This window comes from Aotus nancymaae, unplaced genomic scaffold, assembly GCF_030222135.1.
Source record: "Aotus nancymaae isolate 86718 unplaced genomic scaffold, 86718_ANA_hifiasm-v0.15.2.pri h1tg000021l, whole genome shotgun sequence".
Classification (NCBI taxonomy): Eukaryota; Metazoa; Chordata; class Mammalia; order Primates; family Aotidae; genus Aotus; species Aotus nancymaae.
Genome location: NW_026988433.1, coordinates 27,712,398 through 27,731,234, shown reverse-complemented (window position 1 = coordinate 27,731,234; position 18,837 = coordinate 27,712,398). Strand labels below are relative to the sequence as shown.

At 39.3% G+C, this 18,837-nt stretch overlaps 1 protein-coding gene across 3 annotated transcripts in view; it reads left to right on the top strand.

The window, feature by feature from the left end:
- Positions 1 to 18,635, top strand: part of CUNH12orf75 (chromosome unknown C12orf75 homolog) — a 36,910-nt gene extending 18,275 nt beyond the window's left edge. Inside the window, exons 3-7 of one of the 3 annotated variants that reach the window (XR_010343830.1) lie at positions 12,781 to 12,816; positions 13,876 to 13,955; positions 14,749 to 14,786; positions 14,897 to 14,941; positions 18,548 to 18,635. Coding sequence is in view for 2 of the 3 variants with exons in the window: in XM_012469184.2 (XP_012324607.1) it covers positions 12,781 to 12,816; positions 13,876 to 13,955; positions 14,063 to 14,118 (172 nt within the window). In the remaining variant the exon portion in view is untranslated. The other 2 variants (XM_012469185.2, XM_012469184.2) reach the window with 2 other exon arrangements.
- The last annotated feature ends 202 nt before the right edge of the window (positions 18,636 to 18,837 follow it).

Sequence of the window (18,837 nt, the reverse complement as noted above, 5' to 3'; positions counted from 1 at the left end):
AAATTCGCCAGGTGTGGTGGTGGGCGCCTGTAATCCCAGCTAGCTGGAAGGCTGAGGCAGGAGAACTGCTTGAACCCGGAAGGTGGAGGTTGCAGTGAGCTGAGATCACACCACTGCACTCCAGCCTGCGTAACAGAACCAGACTCTGTCTCAAAAAAAAAAAAAAAAAGAGTCAGACTTTCTTATTTCTTATTACAAAAAATTTAGAGACGATGAGAATGGGGTTGTAAAGCTTTCTGGGAATTAAATATGCATTTTTAAAATCAGGACTTTAGATACAAAGGAAGTAGTAATCAATTTCTTCTAACTCCTGGTTACAGTGTTGTAGGTTATTACCCAAACATTTAGCAACAGTGAGTTGTGTACTCTGACCTTATTCCTATTATTGCAGTATTTTGGTCTCTCCTTCAGTAGCTCCCTTCAATTTCTATATGTGTTGCCAGATTAATTTTCCTCAAGCACTGCCCTGCACTGGTATAGGACCTCTGCTCAAAACCTTTCAATTATTCCCCATTGTCTACTGCACTGAACCCAGGATTTATTAGGAATAGGAAGAGCATTTATGTTTTAGCCTCAAACTGACTGGCTTGCATGACATGGGAGGAGATGCTGCAGTGAGGAGCGAGCAGAGCCCAGGACTGGGAGGGCGGTGCAGAGCTGCTTCCGACAACTGTTCTCACGGGGCTCCTGCTACCTCATGTTTCCTGCTCCTGTCCTTGTGTTTTGCCGTGCCCACTGTGTGGAATGGCCCTTTCCCTTTCTGTTTATAGAAATGCCATCTGTTCTGTAGGGCTTGTGTGTCATCCTTCGTGAGAAGTATTTCCTGGATCTCTCAGCTGCATAGTGTGTCTTCTCAGAACCTTCACAACATTTTGGATCTTTTTGTGATGCATCGTGTTGGGTTTTTATTGTAATTCTTCACGTTCTTGTCTTGTCTTCCTTGGGGATTAAGAGTGGGGAAGTGTCTTACTCATTTTATAGTGCTCTAGAGTTATTCATATCATGCTTTGATCATAGTTGGTGTTGAATAAATAGTTGTTGAATCAATTCCATCATTTCTCTTCAAGGACAGAGTGATTTCATGACATCTTTCTTTTTCTAATGAAATTTAGTGATGATTTTGTCAGCAGAATTAACTGTTCCAGGATGTCAGATGCCATTTAGCTACTTAACTATTTCACTCTTTTAAATTCTGAATTCTTCAGATTTAGGTTTTCTATGACTATACCTCATTCTGTGTCCTATAACTTTAAAATAAAGTAATTTTATGAAATATATGACCTTTTAAAAATAAATGCAGTAAATTTAACTGGAAAAAGTTAAGGAATGTTATAATATTACTTTTCCTTAGACAAAAAGTATATTCAAACACATTCAATTTTTTTTTAAGTGGAAGCTATAGATTTATAAGTCTTGACTATAATATTAGGTGATACCATGATTGAATGACAAGCTAAGAAATTAAGATGACTTAAATTTATTATGCACTTTAAAAAAAAAAAATCTAAACAGACTGATGCCAAACCAGAAGAATTAGCCAAAGTAATATAATAAGTACTGAGAGTAAAGAACTTTGAATAGGGCAGCCACAGTATTATACAGACCACAGAAAAGTCTTTGTAGGAAAATGGTAGTTATTTTTGGAAGCCAGAAATACTTTAATTACTCCCTTACTATATATTTTAAAAAATCAATTCTCTTGGAAAAGTCTGCAATTTTTACTCCTCCTCCTTTTTACCTATTTATTTGCTATTTTCTGTAGCTGAGAAGTCAGTATATAATAACAAATAAAATGATGCATCTGTCCTGAAGTAGATCACTCTCTACTAGGGACCAAAATACGGTGTGATAATTGCTAATTATTACAATATTTAGAATTTAATGCTGGCCTGGGCATTGAAGGATGAACAAGAAGAGTTCATGCAGAAAAGGGGGAAAATGGCAATCCAGGGCAGAGGACAAGCATGAAAAAAGGCATGGGAGTGCAAGAGGACAGTAGGTCTGGGAACAGCCAGCCAGGTGGTATCTCCTGGAGCCTGTGGTACAGTCTGGGCAGAAGTGAAAGATGAGGTTGATGGCCAGGACTGGCTTGTGAAGGGCCTTGGGTGCAAGGCCAATAATTGTACTTTTTTTTTTTTTAATGCATTCAAGGGCCAATAGAGATTTTAAGTTGGAGGAATTAAATGATTATGTTTGAGTTTTAGGGCAGTAACTCCCAAAGCAGTGTGACAGATGGGATGAGGGAGGATGGAGGCATAGAGGAATAATGGAAGTGAGGCTACAAGAGGGTCAGATGGCAGAGGGAAAGGAGGTGATGCGTACAAAGTGCATTAGAAAATACAATTAGTAAGATGTGTTTAATGACTGAATGGGGAAGGAAAGGAAAGGAAATTCTAAGGTTAATGCTGCAGGCAAACTTGAGCCAAAGGAAGGGATGGCCGATAGTCCAAAGAGGTCACTGGGGCTGAAGGAGGAAGGGAAGTCTTCACTTGTTTCATCATAGTCACATTGGTCACCCTGGGAACTGTAGTTTCAGTTGAGCAGTGTGAATGACAACCAAGTCAAAGTGGAAGTGAGCCAGGTGCGAGGAAGTGGAGAGAGTGATGTGGGTATTTCATTTTATGCTGTTTGGCAGTAAGGAGTGGAGAGATGTTGGTGGCTTTAAGAAGAGGTGAATTTTCAACTATATATTGTGTTATAAAAAAGAATACCAAGGAAATTTGGAAAGTACAGGAAAGTATTTTTTAAGAGAAAAATTCAGTTCTTATTCTACCACCAGAGACAATCATTATGAATATTTTACACTTTTCTTCAAGTGTTTTTGGTTATTTTTTCTGCCCAATGGTGAGTACGGTTGATTTTGTGTATTGAAGTTTGTTTTTCCTTTTGTCTTTTTTTTTTTAAATTGTTTTTTGGCATGGAGGACGCATGGATATTATATTCCTGTAGGCTAAAAGGCAGGAACCAGGAGAGTAAGAAAAGCTGATGGTGGTTTGAGGAGGAGGTTTTCCTGTGGTGACAGAGAGAATAATGATGCAAGTAGATCCTACAACAGGCTAGAGAACTCAAAACCTAGCTAGGTTAACCTTCAAAACTTGAAAGCATGGTTGACAATGTCTAGAAATTTAATCACCATAAGAAGAAGCCTACATGCATATCAGAAAATGAGACTTTCTTTTCCTCTCTTTCTGTCTCTTTGAAATTAACACACTGAACAAAACAAACAAAAAAAGAAGTGAATTCAAGGTGATGCCATTTGGCTGCTTTCACAAACCTGCAAACATCAACCATGTTTTTATTTTAGTGTAGCAGATTCTTAGCTGTTTGACACAAATAGGCTGTGTTGCGATATTTTTGGTAGGAAATGGCAGAAACCCAGTTTAAACTGGTCTAAACAAACAAACACAAAGGAATTTATTGGCATGTGTAGTGGAAAAGCTCCAGGGACTTGGCTTCAGTCACAGCTGGATCCAGGTGATCAAACGACAACAAGAAACTGTCTTCTCTGGTTTCGTCTTCATTCTTAGGCAGCTTTCCCCAAGTGGTGACAAACGGGACCAGTTTATATCTTACCAGCTTCAAAATTCCTGTGGAAAAAATAGCTTATTTTTCCTTGTAGTTTAATCAAAAGTCCTAGGGCTGGGCTTTCACTGGCCAGTCGGGGTCTCGTTCCTATCTCTGAATCAGTCAGTGGGCCAGGAGAATGTGGGATTCTCATTGGCCAGGCTATGGTCATGTGTTCACCACTGGAGCCAATCAGTGTCATTAACCACATGGCCAGTGGGAGAGGGGCGATTCGTTACAGAAAAATTGGGATGCCATTACCAGAAAAGGGGGAAGCAATTGTAACTGGGCAAGCAGAAACAATTGGAATTGAATTGAAGGCATGTTTTCTATGTAGGTCAATCTTCGTGTTCTTAAAAAAGTCTTGATTTAAAGTTTAAGTAATATTTATAAGAACATTACGAATATGTTTCAAATAAGAAACAGTGTTAAATAAGTTGACTCAAATGTAATGTTTGCTGTTGAAATTAAAAAAAAAAAAGCTGCTCAATGTAAACAAAGTAATTCAAATACTTCTTTCACTTAAAACAGCTAAAATGAATTTTATTGAGATTATTTCCTTAGCAAAGCTATTTTATTATTTATTATGGAAGGTAGCAATATAGAGAAAAATATTTTAGAATGAAATAACATAAAACCCATTGGTGATTTGTATTTGTTTTTGTGTTTGGAAAAAAAGAAATGATGCATCTTTTATGTTGAGTTTCTTGAGATCCTTTATAAATTTCCCATGTCTAATGCACCCATGTCAGCTGAGCCCTCTCTGCTCCTCATAGATCCAGACCTGAGAGTATCTGATGGGCTCTTTTCTCATCCATGTAGCAGGAGGCAGGGCTGTCTTCTGAGAGTGAAGAGGATGGGGTTGAAGTAGCATTGGAAAAGCCTGCATTTTGGAAGCAGAGAGACCTGTGTTTAAAATTCCCATCACCATTTACTAGCTGTATTATATTGTGTCCTTAGTATAATTCTGTGAAATTGGCATAATATAATAACTGTGCAGGGTAATTATCTTCATCATGATCATTATTACATTAGTAGCTAATCTTTACTGAGGACTGTGCATCATACACCGACTTCCAGTATTTTCTGTACATTATCACCTTTCATACTCATGAGAATCTGATGGACAGAATAATGATGTTTCATTTTGCAAGTGAGGAGTTGGGGAGCACAGAGAACTGAAGTAACTGCTTGAGGAACAGATTACAAATACAGTATATTTAATATCCTAGGAAAATACTTGGCATCATGCTTGTTGCCCCTGGTGAATGACAGCTAGAATTATTAGTTTAAAATGTTGAAAAAATTTGGCAGGGCCTCTGTTATGAATACTTGATGGCAGAAGACCCAGCATATTGAGGGCCTTGGTGTGGTTAGAAGTCATGTATTCATATTGGTAGCCAGGATGAGATTTGCCTTAGGTAGGACTCTGTGAAATAGGAGCAGGAAGAGAGAAAGCAGATGGATGATTCATCCAGGGATGGAGAAGAATGGGTGGTGACCAGCAAGTGTTGCAGAAACACTTGACTGCAAGACATATGCTAGGGAGAGACTGAAGGGAAGTGCAAGGGACTGATGGATGGGGAGGGTGGGGAGGGGTGGATGAACTGGAGCTGATGATGTAATAAGAAAGCAGCCTTCTTGAGAATGATGGAAATATCGAAAGGAAGATTTTTTTTTTCTCCCTAGGGAGTGGGATTTTTTACTCTAAAACGTGGTAAAATAGTTCCAAGAACTAAGCTCCACAGAGCACCCATGGGTGTATGTTATCAGAGCACACAGAAGTTGTTGGGATAGAAGTCAGCAAAATATGAGGTGAGAGGTTAGATGGGTGGTTTTCATGGATTTTTAAATTGACCAAGCTAATGGTACTTAGAAACAAAAACTTTGGGTCAGGGTCAAAATCTTTGGTGCACTGGGGACAGTTATGGTAGGGTTTAGACCCCAGAGAGGAGATGTTCTGAGTGAAAATGCAATTGCCTCACCTGTGAGAGCTCTGTGGGGAGGTGCAGAGTGTGCTGGCTCCATCTCCCGTTAGGAGAAGCTAGGAGAGGTGAGAACAAGCTGCGTGTTCTTGAAGTTTTGAGAAAAGTGACGCCTGCAAGGGAAAGCAAAACTTATTAAGGAGATGAAGGGAGCACTCTTGCCTTATATCAAATGATGCTTCTACAAACAGTACTGAAATAATTCCAAACACTGTATGCTCCTTGGGAAGAGAACAACTAGGAGGAGAGCTGGAGAATGCAGGGAATTTGCAGTCCAGCTCTTGATCCCTTGCTTCCGTACAAAGAGATGTTGACAGCATTCCTTTGAAGTGAATGTTACTCATCTTCTCCAGTCATACATTCTGGAAGAAAGAAAGGGACTAATAATGGCCAAGGGGCTCATCCAGGGAGAGAGATAGAAAAAATTGTCCAAAGAAGTCTTGAAATTGGGAAGAAATGAATGATAATAAACATAGGCCAAAACAGCCAGTGGCAAAACATAATTCAGTCAGAAGTCATCGTGTAATTAAGGGCTTGCTAGAATGGATTGAAACCACCCCAAGGAGCCGGAACCATCATGAAAACATGTTATAAAGAAAATTAAATAATTATATTTTATCTGGAGAATTGTAGTGTAGATGGAAGTAAACACAGTCAATTAATAAACCTACTCCAGAAGGCTATCATGAATGGTAACTAGAAACAGATCGGGAGAGCCGTGGTCTCCAGGGTTTCCAGATTCAATTTTTACTGTTTATGAATCAAAATAAGTTAGTCTCTTTAGTGACACTGCAAATATGGAAAAAGAAAAGATTACAGGCTTTTTTTTTTTTTTTTTTTTTTTTGCTTTTTAGCTCAGCTCTAATAAGAATAGCTGTATATTTAGAACATTTTTCTTGATGAATAAGTAGAAAAGTCATTTCTTTGCCACATAACTTTGTTAGTTCTGGAAGGCTAAGGGAAGTGAAAACTTTCTGAATTTTCAGGCAAGTTGTAGCAAGGATGAGTTGGGAGATGCTGTTTTGAGTGGCTGGCTGCTTTCTAATATTTGTCATCTGTATTTGTCCTTGATCATGACATGTCCATTATTTCACTGTTAAAATCTTTAGGTCATTTGGGATAGCTATTTTATACAACCCGGAAACTAAGCAAATATAATGAAAAATTTTGACTACCATATATAACTGAGGAAGAAAAAATAGATTCATGTTTTATATATTAACTGAATAAGATTTCACTTAATGAAAGTGATAGTTATTGATAAGGTAAATCATAGTAATGTGAAATGATTGTAAGGTTTAGGTATTCCATACAGATATTTGGTTTTAAATAGGCATGCACAAAATACATTAACTAAAAAAAGCCAGGCAGGCGAAAGCCCATCCGCCCCAAAGAGCAGCCACAGACACATGGTAGTTATAGGGGCAGCCCACCTTCCAGAACCCTGATCTAAAAGAAAGCAGAGCTTTTTATGATTAGAGAGACATTCGGTGTCTCTGGTTCATTCAGAAAAAGTCTGTGACCCTAGTGTGAAACAGAAGGGTGCATAACTACCTAGAGAATCTGGATTAGCACTCATATTCACCCTGAGAAGGGTAAGAAGAGCACCTGGCTGGTTTTAGCAAGTTCACAGGAAGTGGGCTAGAAGGAGAATTGATAAAAACTCTGAGACAGAGGAAACCCAAAGCTTTCCATCTGTAATCTTAGTTGCAGTGGTTGTCTTTGGTCAGTTGCTTTTTTTTCTTTTCTTCTTTCTTTTTCTTGCATGCCAAGTGTCAAGCCAACTTTGGTAAGGTACGTATCACTAATCAGTATCTTACTCTACAAGAGTGAGTCATGTTCAAACCATCAACTGAGGATTTATCTTTTCAACAATCCCAAACGACGGTGATAGTGGGGAGAATATTAGTTACGGGGGTCCAACTTGAATAACAGTTTCTGCAAACAATTTTATTAATGCTGTGACTGAAAGTCCAAGTCAGAGCCTTGTAAGCATGTGACCTTAGGCCAGAAGATTATTATGATACTCAGCGGGTGACTTGAACCTCAAAGAATTCTTTATCCTTGATCACCTGCTCTTTAATAAAAGAAGCTACATTTTTTGTTAACAAAAGGAGACCTGATTTTAATTAAATGCCCAATGTATTTTCTGTGTGTGCGTGTGTGTGTGTGAGAGAGAGAGAGAGAGAGAGAGAGCGAGAGAGAGAGAGAGAGAGAGAGACATGGTCTTGCTCTGTTGCCCAGGCTAAAGTGCAGTGGTGCAATCATGACTCACTGTAACCTCGACCTCCCAGGCTCAGGCAATTCTCCCATTTCAGCCTCCTGAGTAGCTGGGACTACAGGTGCAAGCCATTGTGCCTGGCTATTTTATTTTGTATTTTTTGAAGAGACAGGGTCTCCCTTTGTTGCCCCAGCTGATGTTGAGCTCCTGGGCTCAAGAGATCTGTCTGCCTCAGCTGCCCAAAGTGCTGAGATTCCAGATGTGAGCCACTGCACTGGGCCCAGCGTATTTTTAAACCTGGTCCAAATTGGTGAATACATGTTCCATGGTTCTTAGGGAGTGTTTTCATGGTTCAAGAGGTTTTCCAGCTTGTTGTGGTGGCGCGTGCCTGTAGTCCCAACTACTCAGGAGGCTAAGGTGGGAGGATCACTTGAGCCTCAGGAGTTTGAGACCAGTCTAGGCAACATAGTAAGACTCCATCTCTACAGAAACAAAAAAAATATATGTTAGCCAGGTGCAGAGGTGTGCACCTGTGGTCTCACCTACTAGGGAGACTGAGGTGGGAGCATCACTTGAGCCTGAGAGGTTGAGGCTGCAGTAAGCTATAATTGTGCCACTGCTGTCCAGCCTAGGCTACAGAGCAAGACCCTGTCTCAGAAAAAAACAAAACAATAATTAAAAATAAATAAATAAAAGGTTTTTCTAAGATGGTATTTGAGGTTATGATTAAAAAATATTTCACTCTTACATTTTTTCAAATGTTGCGTTACTTTCCACACAGTTTTCAGTTGTGTATATGATGAGAAATAAAACATTGCCTTAATACCAGAGAAAGCAACTTATCGATAGGTTTTCAGTCATACTTACTCTGGAAAAATGAGCTTATCATACAAGTTTATTCTTTAGAGTACTGGCTTGTGTATAACGAGAAAATGGAACACTGCTCAGTAAAATTAATGTAAATACTTTAGCACTGGCTTCCTCCAGCACTCTTTGGACTACAGAAATCAGTCTTCCTTCTAAGATTGGCTCTGGGCACAGCTGTAAAGCGGACGATGTTTCGACCAAACTCCAGCTCTTGGTTCCTGTCCCTTCCCTTGCGTCTTCCTTCCCCTTTCTCTTCTCTAATGGACTTAATGTCTAGCACAGTGCCCTAGCAAGAGCAGGTTTTGTCTTGATGTGCCATGTGCTTATTTCTAGATTACCCTCCATCCCTTGGTAATTTGTGGTAGTTTCTCTTCCCCTGCATCGGCTCCAGCGTTTGATTCCATGGTTGTGAAACTGGAGAAGTCCTGATAAGCCTCAATTCTTGGGGCCAGGGCAGAAGAGGTGGGACAGAAACTGGTAGAATTCACCTGTTACTTTTTGTTTTTAGACGATTTGGTTTTGTGGCACCTGATCCCTTATCTCTTCTAACTCTGCATTTTGGCTTTCTTGGTATAAGCCTTATTCTCAAGGTTTCTTCCCCATTTATAGTAGATTAAGGGATACTCTTGTTGTCTCGAAGTTGCTTCTCTCCCATTTTCCAGTTTTTAGTGCCTTGGCTTGTGGGTGTCTGGGCATTGCCTCCTGAAGTATGCCCCCCACCCCAGGAGGCTATTATTTAGAAGTGGATTACTACTAACTGGGCTCAGTGGCTCAAACCCATAATCCCAGCACTTTGGGAGGTTGAGGTGGGCAGATCACTTGGGGTCAGGAGTTCAAGACCAGCCTGGCCAACATGGTGAGACGCCGTCTCTACTAAAAATACAAAAATTGGCCAGACGTAGTGATGTGTGCCTGTAGTCCCAGCTGCTTGGGAGGCTGAGGTAGGAGAATTGCTTGAACCCGGGAGGTGGAGGTTGCAATGAACTGAGATTGTGCCACTGCATTCCAGCCAGGGTGACAGAGCCAGACTCCTTCTCAAAAAAAAAATAAAAAATAAAAAATAAAAATTACTATTGTGCTATGAGAGATTTATTCTGGTTGCTGTATGTCCACCTGCTTCTTTTCTAAGGGAGCAAGATTACGGGTTAACTGAGTTTATAGAGAGATTTGGACCAGTTAACTCCCAAAGAGTGTGATCAAGTGCAGCAGGACAGTTTGACCTCTTTTCTAGTTTCATCCACTGTGAATTGCCCTCATCTTCACTTTGTATCTCCAGCGCAGAATAATTCAATCTCCAGGCCCTGCTCTCTAAGGGAAGATTCTAGAGGGTGAAGTAATCTCATTCCTTGCTCTTACTGATCTGCATTAGGACTGCAGAAACTAGGGCCATGCTGCCTCCTTCCAAGGACCTTCTGGGCCTTATCAGTGGCTGCTGTTCTCACAAGGCTGGGGAGGGTGTCGTTCTGTGTTCTGTTCTCCCTCCCCATTTCTTTCTCTGGTTTGGGAGACAAATTCTGCAGTCCATCAGCAAACACAGCTGCAGGCCATGCAGTAGTCACTGTCCTACAACTGGAGCTGTAGTGACCAGAAAAGAAAATAATCACGTCCTTGGTGAGCAACAGAGTGCCAGGATGGTCTCGGTCTTTGGACCTTGTGATCCGTCCACCTCGATCTCCCAAAGTGCTGGGATTACAGGCATGAGCCACCGTGCCCTGCCAGAGTGACAGTCTTAAACACGGGTGTGTGTATACAAAGGCAGGCTTTACAACGTATTAGAAGGTTTAGAAGTGTGGACATCTTATAAGGCTTTATAGGTGGTATTTTTTAAGATTTGGCATTATATCCGAAGCTTAATTTATTATCCAATAAATATAGCAACTACATTATCATTTTGTGCCAGTTGTATGTATAAGGTTGTTGATTAATTTTATGATGGAGAACATAGATTGAGTTTTAAGATAATTGAATAATTAATAGGAGAAAGTAAATGACTATTTTCTTACATTTGGGAAAGTGAAAATATCTTTTAAAACTTTGAATATATCCTTAAGCACAGTTAGGCAAAAGGAGAAAGAATTAAAATAAACAGATATGTAAATGGATGTGAAAAGAACAGTCATGTCAGGAAATGTGTGTCATAAGCTACCAGTTACATACAGGTTCAAGTGATTCCATGATAAAGTTAATCACTCAGGACCAAAGTAAATAGTTCTGATAATCTTGAGCAAGTTTGTCATCGTCATTTCTCCATTATCTATATGAAAGGATTATAAATCCATTTTAATTAAAACTAGTAAACAGGCCGGGCGCGGTGGCTCAAGCCTGTAATCCCAGCACTTTGGGAGGCCGAGGCGGGTGGATCACGAGGTCGAGAGATCGAGACCATCCTGGTCAACATTGTGAAACCCCGTCTCTACTAATACAAAAAAATTAGCTGGGCACGGTGGCGCGTGCCTGTAATCCCAGCTACTCAGGAGGCTGAGGCAGGAGAATTGCCTGAACCCAGGAGGCGGAGGTTGCGGTGAGCCAAGATCGCGCCATTGCACTCCAGCCTGGGCAACAAGAGCGAGACTCCGTCTCAAAAAAAAAAAAAAAAACTAGTAAACAACACCTTCATATACCACATCAATAAGCATAACACCGTTAGTATGACTTTGACACTTTTGAATTAAAAAACGATCCAGCATTAACAAGAGGTAAATGAAGTTGTTAACTATCTAGTGAATTTAGGTTATATGCTCAGTCTGGATAAATTAGGTCTCAAGATGTATTTTGCACTCTCTTCCAGTATTAGCTGTTCATGGCCAGCATTTACCAGATAATTGTCAAATCTACACTTTCCTTCTTCATAGACTTGGACTTACTGGCTGTTGCAATAAAGCAAAAATCTCATGCACATATATAGTCACATTTGAAATATTCACAACTTTTAAGTGGGTAAAATCATAGTCAGACTATCTCTGAATCAGAAGAGTCAATGATGTTTAGATGTTTCCAGTCTGCTTTCTTCTCAACCGAATCACCTTAGCATTACAAGTTGAGTTTAACCAGATGTATTGGATACATTAGAATCTTGTTGAATTTTTTTTTTCTTTCAGAAAAGCAACTAATGTATGCCAACTAGTGATTCAAGGAAAGCATCCTGATTCTCTTGGAAATATGTCAAAAAATTCTTGTAAAATATGGACTCCTCTTTTTTTTTTTTTTTTTTTTTTTTGAGACCAAGTATCTGTCTGTTGCCCAGGCTGGAATATAATGGCATGATCTTGGCTCACTGCAACCTCTGCCTCCTGTGTTCAAGCGATTCTCTTGCCTCACCATGAGTAGCTGAGACTATAGGGGTGCACCACCAGGCCCTCGCTAATTTTTGTCTTTTTAGTAGAGACAGGTCAACATTTCACCATGTTGACCAGGCTGGTCTCGAACTCCTGACCTCAGGCGATCTGCCTGCCTTGGCCTCCCAAAGTGTTGGGATTACAGGCATGAGCCACTGCGCTTGGCCTGGACTCCTCTTAATTCAAGGAAAGAATCTGTGCATTTTAAAGTAGTGATCCCCTCTAAAAGTGTCCTTGTAAACATTTCTCCCTCTCTTTGCATAGGTCGTGTATGAAATGGCTCATGTTTTTAGATAAAAAGAAATCAAATAGGCATTAACTGTTTTTGCATTGAAGAAATCTTTCTGTACCTATAGTTGTGCCACTGAACTGGCATAAGAGATCTAAAATCATGTATTAGGATTGAAAAAGACCTGAGGGGTCATCTGGTCAACCAGCTTATTTTACAAATGAAACACAGGGTGGCAGCTCACCCACAGCCTGTCTGTCAGACAGGGAGTGGGTGGCATACACAAAACGAGAACTCAGGCTTCTTTCCAATTTCAGCTGCCCTCAGTTTTCCACTTCCTATGGCAGTTGTGCATTTTGGCATTTGCTGGATTTGCACATTTTGGTTTGTAGAAAATTACCAAGTTTTAATATATGGACGATTGATGTGAAGGCAGAATATTGTCCCAGAAACACTTGATGGGTAGTTTTGCTCCTCTGCTTAAGTCTGATGGAAACACTTGAAATCAAATTGCCTTTAACTCAGTAGTCCCCAACTATGTAACCAAGTGTCTCATAGCAAATGTTTCTGACCTTTTAGAACAGAAGAATCCATAACAGAAGATGACAAGAGGAGGTATGTTTGATGTTGCAGCTGGCTTTAGTTTGAATGGTTTTGGCCATACCTCATGGATTTTACACACTGTAGCACATTCCCAATAGCACAGATTCTGCCAGGAAAACTGTGGCACAGAGAATACAGGTAGGGGCATATGGTCTGAAAAAGAACTTGCCCAGGATTTATCATCTTTGCTCATTCCAAGCAAACTTGTTTTTGTCCTGCGCATGTGGCGTGTGCTAATTTTTATCCTGTGACCTTTGGGTGTGCTCTTCCTCCTAAATGGACGGCTTCCCTTCATTCTCTCAGCCCCCCCCCTTCCTCCTCCTTTTCTGATTCACTGCACTCCACCCTCATTTCTCTCTAGCTCTCTCTACCCTCATTTTATATCTCCCTATTAGTAAGATATCTTTGTGTGTCCATAATGCCTAATATCATACCATGTTGACCACTCTGAATTTATTTTTTTGATACAGAGTCTCACTCTGTTGCCCAGGCTGGAGTGCAGTGGCACAATCTTGGCTCACTGCAACCTCTGTCTTCCGGGTTCAAGCAGTTCTTCTGCCTGAGCCTCCCGAGTAGCTGGGATTACAGGCCTGTGCCACCACACCTGGCTAATTTTCATACTTTTTTTTAGTAGAGACGGGGTTTTGCCATGTTGGCCAGGCTGGTCTCAAACTCCTGACTTCAGGTGATCCGCCTGCCTTGGCCTCCCAGAGTGCTGGGATTATAGGTGTGAGCCATCTGAATTCTTGATAAATGTTAACTGTGACACATCACTCTACTGATATTTAGTACTATACTAAATTATAACATCCCAAATTCTTTTCTTCTTTCTCATTTCAAGTAAAATATCTAAAAATTCTAATTCAATACATATTTCTTTAAAAAAAAAACAACTTCTTTTTAACATGGGAAACCAATTATATTCCCAAGGGCAATAATACTCTAAATTCTACTTTTGAAAAATCATGACTTATTTTAATAATTATATAATTGTTTGGAGTACTTCATGCTTCTGTTGCTTCCTGTAAATAGATAGTACCATTGAAATTGGTCTGATTTCTTTTTATTAAGAAACTATGGGGGAGTATATGTTGGCCTACCATCTGAAGCTGTCAATATGACGTCCAGTCAAACAAAGACGGTTCGGAAAAGTAAGTGAAATCATGTGCTATTGATTTTCCCTAATTATTTATTTTTATGTTTTATGAAAAAACATGAAATTTATATTTTGGCTTACTTGACTCAACCTGTGTATCAGCTGCAGTGAACTACGTACAAGTACCATCTATTCATTGTAATCATTCGTTGAAATGACCACCTACATGGTAAGAAGAATTCCAGAGCAATATTTAGCTTTTGTTTGTGGTTATGCTCCGTATTTTCAATTTCTTGTTAATTTCAGTGATGATCAGGTATGGAAATGCAAGCAAATATTTATGTAAGTTTATGGAGTTTTCATAGAACAGAAAGGTAAATTTCTGTAATATAAGATGATTGACTGATAAGCAATCTGCTGTTTAAAGGAAAATAATTGCCTATTGCATAATTAAATGAAATGAGGTTCTATTTTCTGAGTTTTAATAGTTAGCAGTTGTGGGACTGATGAAGTCCTTTTGACTAATAGGCACCTTTTGACTGATAGATAGCTTCTTGCTCAAGTCAGTTTTTAAGTGAGGCTCAGGGTAAACAATGCTGATTTACAAAACCACTGTACAGTATATTGCCTGATGTATAGTTTTAAATGACTGTTAATATGTTCACTTTATACACAAGCCTGTATTACATTATTTTTAACATACTATATTTGTTCCTCATTGCTCTTTCTGTACTCTGTGATTTAGACTAGCAAATACATATATGTCATTACTGTGTGTAGTTCTATAGAAAACTAGAATATGCCCTTTATAATCTGAACATTTAACTTTTCTTAATTTTCTCTTTAAGATTAGAAGAAAATAACCTCATGACTCAAGAATCAAGAGGTGCTGTATATTTTTCTAAATAATTCTGTATATTTAGACTTGTTGATGAATGGACTGTAGATATTATTTGCTCTATATTTCTAAGAAATCTTGCACTTTACAATTTAAAGGACAGGTCTCATCCTATGGAATTGAAGGTGTTTTATTGCAAAGAGGTAAATAATTAGATTAATTTTCTTTTCAGCTACTTTCTTTCATTTCATTTTGTTAAAAATAAAACTTTAGTAAGAGCAACCTAAGTGTCTACTTAAAACATTGAGATCTCACCCTTTTTCATTGCAAAAAATCTTTGAGGGCCTAGGACTTGAGAAATGACAGAGAGAGACCAGAGAGGCTAGAACTGGGAATTAGATTAGAATCATTATTAAGTGGTACTAGCCAGTGGTTAATATACAGAGAGGAGATGTGTCAGTACCAAAACTCCAGTAGAGATGGGCAGTCAGTCAATTAAATGCCAAACAATATTGATTCTAATCTAACTGAACAGAGGTGTAGTTATGCAGGAAGGAATAGTAAGAATCAGGGAATCAGTTAACAGATTGGTTTTACAAAACACGTTCAGTATGGACATGGCGAAGAGCTAGGAGTTAGAATTATAATAAGGCAAACAAGAACAAGGACAAGAGAAAAATAGCTTTCATGTATTAACTACCCTGCATACCAGTCTCTAAAAGACGTGGAGCAGCATTTCCATACAGGCGAAGAATCTTAGTTCACTGGGTCCAACAGGGGTCTAACAACACATTCGATGCTGGGCTCCGCATTGCATTTTAGTCTTGCTGAATGACACTCAACCTTTTTTGAAGCCTCCAGTGATTAGGAATGTCCTATTTCCTGAGAGAGCCCATTCTCTTCTGGAAGTCAGGCAGCCTTGGTTTTGAATTCAGGCTCTCATTTACTAGCTGGGCAGTTTCCTTCCCCTTTATGACCTGAGTTTTGTTATCTGAAAAATGGAACCAAGACTTAGACTGAAGAGTTGTTGTTAAGATTAAATATGAAATAAATGGTAGCATCTGCTATCATCATCATTGTCACCACCATCATCATCATCACCATACTATTAATTTTTTTAATAACCAGAATCTAACCATTGGCAGACCAAAAGCACGACTGATTTGATACTGAACCATCTTCTTACCCAGGGCCAGTACTGGAGTTCTGTTTGGGATGGGGTGGGATTACAGACTAATTTCACAGGTAGAGACAAACAAGCTTACCTGCTGGGGAAAGGAGACACAGAAACTGTTAACAGTTTCTTCCTGACAAGAACTAGAGCAATCTTTGGTTAGCTACTTCTTTGAAGATTTTCTCAAGGCAGCATTATGGAGGTTTATCCCATAGTACCCACAAACACAGAGTATTCGGTTTCTTTTTGAGAAGTCACTGGAGATTTTCTATTTCTAGTATTTTTAACATAGCTCTAGCCCTCCATAGAGTTTTCTGGGTTCCCTAATAGTTTTCTCCTGTGCAGAAGTACTTCTATTATTTATATCAAATAGAAAACGTGAGTCAAAACCAAGAATATACTGTCTTTTACCCTCTTGGAAACAGAATGCATTTCAAAAAGCATAGGAATAGAGTGGAAAGAGGTGCTGTCTAGATAGCTGTCAAGAGACTGGGTAGCTCTGCTACCAACACAGACCTAAGATGAGTTCCTTAACTTCCCTCAGCTTCTCTCAATCAGTTTTCTCATGGGAGTGTTAGACATGATGATTGCTCAACCTTGTGGGTGGATCTGAAGTTTGCCGCTAACACTTTAGCAATAATCCTGGTGAGCAAGCCCATGTAACTTTAGGCAGCTAGCTAAACCATTTCTTACTATTCGTGGCTGTAAATATATTTTATTTTATTGCCACCCGTCTTCTCAATTTTTCCCATTCTTTTTTTAAAAATTTCTTATATTCTTTTATTCTGCGTTGCATCCAAACATCGTTTTACTACATTGTTTTACTTTGATCATTCATCTCCATAAAATTTGAATTGCTAAATAAGGCCTATTCCCTAGATACCAAACTCCATACCTTACAAAATAGCAGGTTACAGAGCTTTTAGTTACTATATCCCAGGAAGTATATGCTCCATAGAGGTAGCCAATATTCAGAAGCTACATTTTCTTATACTGCCCAAGTGATCATGAATAACCAAAACATTTGAAATGAATTAAAATTATTTATGGTCAGAAATATGAGGATAAATCCCAGGAATGCAAACACAGGAGAGAAAAATAAGTGTAGAATTTATTCTGTATCACCCAGTAATAGTTGCTATAGTGAGTCAGTTTTCAAGGCAGGTTCCTAGGTTTTTAATGCTTGTAATGAAAACCTTTATGAGAAGACTTTGATTTTGAGAAATGCTGTGTAGAACTCTGCTGGTTTGTAAAATGAGTGTAATCCAAATCTTCACCATCTGTCATGATGGGTGGTGGTGGCCATGCTGGCCTTTCATTCTTAGAACAGTGAGGTTCATCACTTTTTTTTGACTTTGAGTGTGCTGCTTTAGCTGTTTTCCCCATTCTTTAACTCTCTTTTTTTCCTATTACCCTTACATTTTATTTATTTATTTATTGTTATTATTCGTTTTTTAATTTTACTTTAAGTTCTGGGATACATGTGCTGAATGTGCAGGTTCGTTACATAGGTATACATGTGCCATGGTGGTTTGCTGCATCTGTCAACCTGTAACCTAGGTTTTAAGCCCCACATGCATTAGATATTTGTCCTAATGCTCTCCCTCCCCTTCCCCCCACCCCCCGGCAGGCCCTAGTGTGTGATGTTCCCCTCCTTGTGTCCTTGTGTTCTCGTTGTTCAGCTCCCACTTACGAGTGAGAACATGCAGTGTTTAAGTCTCTCTCTAAACAATCAGTTTGATCCTGGTCTTTCTGTAGCCTCGTTTGAATTATCTGAATAGTTTTCTAAGTTGATAGGCTGTGCATTTTCCGTAGATACTGAGCATCCATGGTGGTGCTTATCTGTGACATATCTGGACTCATGGCTTTCTAGGCTTTAGTTCTTGGGCAGAAATCCTGATGCAAAGACTATTCTTTAGGAAGGAGATGTTTCATGGAAAGGATTGGAGACACTCTCATTGTTGGTTGTTTTTTAACCTAACATGTAGACTCTCTTTGAACTAAATTCATACAATGACCAAAGTTCAAAGCTGGTTTGGTTTTGTTGATTTTGAAACAAATTGAGGAATGATTTCAGAATCCCTTAAAATTACTTATGTCAGGATGCAAATGTGTAGTTTCTTCTGCAGATGACCCTATGGTGAAAGTTATGCCCACTTAGATGTGCAGAGTATTTCTAGCACAGAGGGGCTTAAGTGATGGTTCTCAGATGACAATGGATGAGCTGGCTACATCAGAATCTTCTGGGGGAGTGCCATGTAATGTGGAGGACTAGGCTCTCCCAGGAGGTTTGGACCAAGTAGGGAAGGGATAGAATTGTGGCCAAACAGTCTCTCTTTTTAGTTTGGATGATGTTAACATACATGCAGCTAGGTTTGGGCATTGCTTATCAAGATATATTTTAATTTTAAGTTTGCAAGTCTCTTTTCTTACCCATCTTTGCCTCTTTATATAATTATCATTAGTGCTTACCTCTATAGTGGCCACATAAGTCTTAAATCAATATTGGGTGAATATTAAACATGCTTTACTTAAAAGAAAGTCAGTAAATAACTTGTAGGCTTAAGGCTAATACATTTTTTGACCTAAGTTGTACCTTTGTTCACTCTTTTCTCCTCTTCTGTTGTTTCTGTAGCTTGCTCATCAATTTGGAAGGAATTTGGCTCCGTGGGACATTGCAATGCGCACAGACATTTCCAAGGAAATTCTAAACAGTCACCCTTCCCTCTTTCGTTCCCCCAAATCTTAAGTGTGTACGTAAAACCCTGGGTACATATTGTTATGGTACTAGAAGGGAATTGGTTAGACAGTACACTTGTTGATGGAACTTTCTGTGGCCACCTACGAAAGACAAGTTAACGAACTGTCACGGAGGCTGTTGTTGCCCAGCCAGGGCTGCTGCATTTTGATAACATTTCCACCCTG